Source organism: Chelonoidis abingdonii, chromosome 3 (assembly GCF_003597395.2).
Source record: "Chelonoidis abingdonii isolate Lonesome George chromosome 3, CheloAbing_2.0, whole genome shotgun sequence".
Taxonomy (NCBI): domain Eukaryota; kingdom Metazoa; phylum Chordata; order Testudines; family Testudinidae; genus Chelonoidis; species Chelonoidis abingdonii.
In genome coordinates, this window is record NC_133771.1 from 118,156,181 (window position 1) to 118,164,069 (window position 7,889).

The 7,889-nt window shown below is 41.5% G+C and overlaps 1 protein-coding gene across 1 annotated transcript in view; it reads right to left on the reverse strand.

Annotated features, from left to right (window-relative positions):
- LRP11 (LDL receptor related protein 11) overlaps window positions 1–7,889 on the reverse strand; it is a 36,885-nt gene that overhangs the window by 24,627 nt on the left and 4,369 nt on the right. Inside the window, 1 exon segment of the mRNA XM_032793110.2 lies at window positions 1,748–1,905. Within this exon segment, the coding sequence (XP_032649001.2) occupies window positions 1,748–1,905 (158 nt within the window).

The window sequence follows — 7,889 nt, forward strand, 5'->3', positions numbered from 1 at the left end:
AGCACCAGTTTGTCTGCCACTGTACTCCTAGTGAAGGGCAGAACAGGAACATTCCACGCTAACAATTTGCTCCTTGTTCCCCACAGGGAGCTGCACGTTCAGCTCTCAGATACTTCCCAGAGCCATAAGTGCCGGAACTAGGTTGTGCTGGGGGTGCTGCCGTACCCCTTGGCTTAAGTGGTTTCCATTATATACAGGGTTTACAATTTGGTTCAATGGTTCTCAGCACCCCCTCTATGAAAATTGTTCCAACAACCCTGCCCAGAGCTTTGAAAGAGGAGGGGTGCATGCCTGCAGGGCAGCAGAGATCAAAAAAGTGAGCAGATCATCTTGGCAAGCATTATGGGATACTAGGGGAGGCCAGTTCTGTCAACAAAACAAACAGCAGTGTCTACACTGACACTTTGTTGCTTTAACTTTGCCGTAAAAGGCTTTATGCATATCACAGAGGTGGTTTTATTTTGTTGGCAAAACAGTGGAGTTTTGCTGCCAAAAGTAGCTTTGTAGTGTGGACATCTCCACTGTTTTGTTGGCAAAAGGCAGCTTTTGCCAACAAAACTTGGTAGTGTTGACAAGGCCTGATTGTCTGACAGCTGTGGGCTGTCATACTGCTCTCAATTACACCATTTCAAATACAGAGTGACTTCACTGAAGTCAATAGAGGTTTTTGACTGTGTATGGCATCTCTTAGAGGCACAGCACACACAAGTGCAACCTGGGGCAGGGTTGGCTAAGGGGGCATTAAATGGCATTTGTGCCCTCCTGATTCTGGGCTGTTTCAGGGATGACTGTGGCCTGTATCTCTGCAGCATTATGTGCTCTGGCCTATTCCCTCCTATGCCTGGCATCCCCTTGGCTGAGTCCCAGGCACGCCCTTTAATATGGAGATATACTTATCTCCTAGAACTGGAAGGGACCTTGAAAGGTCATCGTGTCCAGTCCCCTGCCTTCACAGCAGGACCAAGTCCCATTCCTGGCAGATTTTTGCCCCAGATCCCTAAATGCCCCCCTTAAGGACTGAATTCACAACCCTGGGTTTAGCAGGCCAATGCTCAAAACACTGAGCTATCCCTCTGCCTATGCTCATACTTGTGAAGAGTCCTGGGTAAGGCCACTACTACAACCTTATGCACTGTCTACCCCATGGGAAGTCTCCCCAGCCAGCTAAGGGTCTCTTCTGGTCCCTTTGTGCTGCCATGGCACTGTTCAGGAGCTGGGCCTGGATGTAGTATCCCTACTTTGGCGTTTAATTTCAAGTCAAAACAAAATTGTACTGGAAACCTTTGGAATAAATTAATACAGTCTCTTAAGATTGGTGTGGCCTACTGAAGATAGTCCTTAGTGTGACTTTCCTTCGAGCTTCTCTGAGCTCTTCTAACAAGTTATTGGTGAAAATACCTTGTTGCTTTAATAACTAAGTTACTGAGGTACCTCTATCCTGAATCCAAGAAGCTGAATGACCGCCATGAAAAAGAAGCTAACGTGTATGGAGAAGAGAGAGTAAATATATAAACAGAATTTTTTAAACCAACTTATTTGATACTAATTTCTCATACCATTAATTATACAACTTGATCACTATTGGCAAGTCAGAAAAATGAGGCTCTAATCTTTTTTACTATTTATCCTAACTTGATCACAAACCACATCTATGTGAACAGACTGACATTAAACATCTACATTTACAACTGAACTGAATACAATTATCAGCCAAACAACTGATTTTTGCACACAATACTATATGTACCTTTATATCAACTGATGGGTCACCTTGCAGCAAAATCCACTCATACTGTATGATTCCATGGTCATCTAAGCTTTCTCGGCCATCCAAAATCACCCAGTCTACTGGTGACTGCAGCACAATATCTTGTCCTGCCTTGCTGTGTGGAGGCTTGTCATTTTCTTTAAAAAAATAAGATAGCTTAGTTATTCATCAGAGGAAACAGAATAGTTCATACCAAACTCAAGAATAAACATTCTATGTTAAGACATTGATTTATTACTCTGCCTTTCTCCGATTTGAGAAAACAGCTTTCAGTTTCCTGTCCCTCAAAATCTATGGTTTTTGCCTGTTCAGCATTAAATAAGTTCAGTGTGTTTGTGTCTGTTAGTTGAACATGTTCTGTCAGAAGTTTGATTATAAGCAATCCAAATTCACATCACAGGCTGAAGGAAAAAATATCCATGGAAGTTCTCCAAAAGCTAAGATTTAATTAATTAAAACACACACCAAAGGCATTTAAAACAGCATTTACAATGTAAACTAATCCATGCCCTTTTGAGTCTTGAGAGACAGAAGCATGCACCTTAACTTTTAAATGTCAAGTTTAATTATGTCTAAGTGGCAGTACTGGTAAACTGCTGCATGGTGTCTCAGCTCCATCCGGAAAGAAAATGGTGTATCTTCATGTTATGAAACCTCGGCTGCAAGCAGGGATGCTTCAGCTGAAACAATTATACAGCAAGTAGGATGGTTGGAAGTGGTTTTTATTTAATTTAGGAGGACCAATGCCAAAATAAATCTTGTATAAAATACACATGCACAACATTCAATGTCCCAGGTCTTTACATCTTCCAGATCCAACAATGAATACAGGATTATTAATTTCCTTGTGGCCTTTTTATGGTACTCATCACTCTAGGAACTGAGGACTCTACAAACATTAACTGACTTAGGGTACGTCTATACTACCCGCCGGATCGGTAGGTAGTAATCGATCTATCAGGGATTGATTTATCGCATCTAAAATTGATTTGCGAATCGACGCCTTTACTCCACCTCAGCAGGAGGAGCAAGCAGCGTCGACGGAGCTGCGGCAGTCGACTTGCCGCTGTGAGGACAGCCAGGTAAGTCGAACTAAGATACTTCGACTTTAGCTATGCGAATAGCACAGCTGAAGTTGCGTATCTTAGATCAATTTCCCTCCCCTCCACCCCAGTGTAGACAAGCCCTTATTTTCAAACAATCTCGTGAAGTGGTATTATCACTAATTTACAGATGGGGGAACTGAAGCACAGAGGAATTAAGGCCAGAAAAGTAACACTAATTTTGAATGATTAACTTGAGACATCTAGAAATATTTAAAATTTTATAGCACTCAGTGTTCAAAATACAGTTACCACTGACTTCAGTTGTGAGCACACAGCACTTCTGCAAATCAGGCAACCAGGCTCTCAAGACGGGTGTCCAGAAAATGAGGTAAACAGCAGGCATCTTGGAAAACACTGGTTTTGGTGACTTGCCCAGAAATACACAGGAATTCTGTGGCAGAGGCAGGGACAGATTCCACACAGGGCAACATTCAAGTGCTCCAACCACGGGACTGTCCTTTCACTTCTTGCAGTTCCCTGCCTTATTCACTGCCTACTCTAGCTGGCCAGAAACTGGAGAATTCCCTTCTGTGGGGAAAGTCCAAATTCATTCTATTATTAAACAAAATAAATGTATTTTTTTAAAAAACAAGTTTCTCACAGAACAGCAATGCTCAAATTTCATTTTTACAAAGATGAAATGACATTTTATCTTGACATTTTCAAAATGTTTCCAAGGCTCCCTGAGTGGAGTGGAATCCTCTCAGCCCACCTAGAGGGAGCCAGGCAATTTGGGAGTCGTCTGGGTTCCTGAGAAGCCGAGTCCTGGGAAGTCCTGGCTCTAGAGTAATCCAGCTGATGGGCCGCCAAGGAGTCGAGAAGCCCTGGGAGCCACAGCTCTGGAGCATTTTGCCTAGAGGGTTACTTTGGAGCTGAGGAGCCTGAATCAGCAGGAGCTGAGGCAGCCTACCAAGCAGGCTCTTCCAGAGCCAGGCTTCCCAGCAACCCCCCTGTTTAGAAGCAAGGGAGCTGTGGAGATAGGAATGATTTTCTGATGGAAAAATCAAAACTTTCCAGCAAAACTCAATTTTCCAAAAGAAATTTATTTTTCTTTTCTTTGTGGGAAGTCCTTCCAATGGGAAACTCCCAACCAGCTCTACCACAAACCGTCCAACTTAGCAACACTGATGCAGGTCTTACAGAAACTAGCTTCATTCACTATGCATTCCTTTCTTGATTCATTCCCTCAGTGCAGTCCAGTCTGTGCGTGACTGAGACAAAGTTCCATTCCTCTTCTGCCCTGTCTCCCACTAAGCCTGCCCCATCCTCTGCTCTTCACCCCTTTGCATTTGAATCCTCCTTCTTCCTCCTTCTTCACAATGTCTGGGTGACAAGGAGGCAGCATTGAAAAAAGAGGAGAAACAGTCTCTCTGCACTCAGTTCCAGTGCTCAGCACCATAGCAGTAGTAGAGGTCCTGTTCACCCAGGACGAGACATGCTCTGTGTACACAGAATATTGGGAGAATTTTGCTACCAACCTGTACTGAGCATGTGGAAACAATTTTCACAGGCCTATAACTTTGAAAATTCACCCAAATTAGTCCAAGGAAAAGCACATCCCTGACCACCAGAGTAACCTCCTGCCAAATTTGAAATCCATGCTCTAAAGAAGAAATGCAAAAGAAACAATTGTAGGAATTTTTTAATATAAACATAAGAGTTGAACCCTCTTTTTCCTTAATCCCATTCTCAACAACAGTTGAACCATTTTTACTGAATCTTTCAAAATAAACTCAGCCGGAGTCAGACAGGCAACACGAAAAACTTCAGCCCAAGGGGCTTAGGCTTGGCAATTTAATAAGCAACTGAAAACAGGGAAGGGTCAGGCAACCTTAATAATTGAGACCTGTAGAAAGTGAATACAAGATGCCATGATTCTCATTCGGTAGCAGTTTACACTCACACGACACAGATGTAAATGATGACAAAGCACAAGGAAGGGTAGATCAAGTTCATAGTGTGCATTTCAACTTCTATTTTAAGTTTTATTAAGCTTTAATATGGTTACTAATATGATGATTTTATAACTTAACATTCGCAAATTGTGGAGTTGTCTGTCTGCAGGAAAAGGAGCTATAGCTTTGGAACCCTCCCACCTTTTCTGCAAAAAAAAGCAGATTTAATCAGATTTCCTTTCCCCTGTTTCTTTCAGAGAGTTGGAGTGTCACCAATAAAATTGTTAGGTGGTATTGGTATGGCATCTGAACGGAGGCTTTGTTGTAAAAAGATCGCTTTATTAAAAGCTCTTACATTCCTGTTGACATCAGTTTACCTGAATATTAATTCCCCTACTTTTTTATCAGTAACAAGAACTCTTGAAGAAACTTAACTTACTGGACAGGTATTCAGGGCCCTTCTTCCTTCTTATGATATGAAGAGTTTAAAAAGATGATAATAGTCCTACCAAAGACAAATGGGTTAAACCCTTCTTCCAGTAAATACATTTTTTTCTTTTTAACATATCATTAAAGAGGACACGAAGTCCCAGATTCAAGACTGTTTTACTTTAATATGAAACCATTGAGTCCATGGAGTTACATCTCCATTCAGCTGGAGTAACACCAGGGAGAATCTGGACCTTAATATACTGGGATATTGTATTAGGTAAAAACAGAGGGCCTACTATAACTCCTCTGATTTCAGTGAAATTACACAAGGGATGCAATTTGACTGAAAAGTCTAAATCTACCAATAGGTGCTCTCAGAATCACAAATACAATTTAGGTTGAGATTACTGAAAATTACTCAAAGAATTTAACAGTGAAACATTAGCGATCACCATATTTTAGGATTATAAAGATGCTGTTTTTTAAAAGACATCTTTTAAATATATCTCAAGAAAATGAAAAAAGTAGATAAAAGAAGATTCAATGTACTCTGAACCCAGGATTCATCAAAGAACAGGAATAGGTAAAGTGTGATTCTAGTATAAGGAAAAATCTTGAAATGTAAAGCTTATTACTGTAAAGCCAGTGACAGCATGACATGTGAGGAGAGATGTCTTCATTTTCATGTTCACATTAACTTTCAGATGAACTTTTCAGTTTAATTCAAGAATGAAAGGACAGCACCACATTAGACCTCAATTTAACAATCTTCAGTTTTTCTTTCCTGTCATGGCTGATGGAAATCTGAATAAATGGCCTTTCTGCCTCACAGCTCTTCTTCAACTCCTACCTAATTGTATTAAGCAATTATAATCCCATTTATGATATCACAGTCAACCCACGCAGAAGCAGATTGAGGCTAGGTAATACCAAGACACTGAGCACCTCAGAGGTCTGGGCCAGAAGACAAATGTCTATCTTCATTCTAAAATCATGAGCCAAAAAAAAAAAAAAATTGAGGAAATATAGTTTAGATCGAGTATTATACGCCTAATTTTGTTCCCATTGATTTCAATGGAAGTTTTGCAAATTATGGCTATGGGAGCAAGTGCAGGCCTGACATTACTCGTACAAATTTTTACTTCAATGAGTTCAAGATCACACCCTTCTTAATTAGACATCCCAGGGTGAAGAACACATAAAAACATAATTGGTGAAGAGTATAAATTGGAGATCAACTTATCTTAAGTTTTCATATTGCTATTAAAATTGCATTAAGCATGAAAGTTACCTTTTAAGAAATATTTTAGATTGATTTTAATAGAAAAACAACTTAAACCAAATTAGTTACATGATGAAACTACATTAGTTATCATTTTGAACTAATAGTCACTATTCAATATTCACTAGCTTCAATCAAGTTGTAGTGGCACAAAACTGGTGAAACAGAATGGAAATTCAGGTCCAAAGTCTCCACCCCAAGTGGCTATCCTATTGGGCAAATAATATTAGGCTTTGTCTACACTAGCATGTTTGTCGGCAAAACTTTTGTTGGTCAGGGGTGTGAAAAAAAAACACAACCCTGACCAACACAAGTTTCACTGACAAAAGCACTGGGGTGGACAGAGCTATGGTGGCGGGAGAGCGTCTCCTGCCAACATGGCTACCTCCACTCATTGGGAGTGGCTTAATTATACCGGCATGAGAACTTTCTCCCACCGGCATACAGAGACTACACAGGAGACCTTACAGCAGCGCAGCTGCAGCGGTATAGCTGAGATGCTGTAAGGTTCATAGTGTAGACATACCCTTAGATGCTTTCTGAGTGTTTTTCATTCACATCTATTACTAGCAGCAAAGAATCCTGTGACACCTTATAGACTAACAGATGTTTTGGAGCATGAGCTTTCATGGGTGAATACCCACTTCATCGGATGCATGTATTCACCCACGAAAGCTCATGCTCCAAAATGTCTGTTAGTCTGTAAGGTGCTACAGGATTCTGTGCTGCTTTTACAGATCCAGACTAACACGGCTACCCCTCTGATACTTGACACCTATTACTAGGTGTTTTCTTGTTACTTAAATGTCATGCTACTCAATAATGCACATACACTAAGTGTTTACTTGGGCAGACATACTGAACTCCTCGAGAGAATGTACAGATTGTCCTTTAAGATATTATTTTCTAATAACAGGTCACATTTGTAGGAGGTGAAGCAGTGAGTCAAAGAGCTTTGCTTCAGAGGTCAGGAATCTTGAAAAGAACAAGTCTTGAATGCTGGATCCTCAGACATGTTTCCTTCTAGATCTCATTTCTTTGGATTACTTGAGCTGTGTTATGCTTCAGAGTTGCTCTGGAAGCTGCTTCTCTTTATGTGGTTGACATAGGCAGCAGGTTATATACATTTGCGGTGCTCGGGCTTCAGGAATATTAAGGGCCGGGTGCCCTGCTCCAGCAATATTTGGAGCTGGGTCTCTCCCCCAGCCCTGCCTGGATCGGACCCCGGCCCCCGCGGGCCTCCCCCCCCCCTTCATGATGAGAAGGGGGCTTAGGGCCCGGAGTGGAAGATTAGGAGGACGGGGGCAACATGAGGGTCATGGAGGCTGAAGATCAGGGTGTGTTCATCGATGCAGAAGTTCCAGGGCTGGGGCAGAGGATCAAGGATGCATGAGAGGATGAGGGTT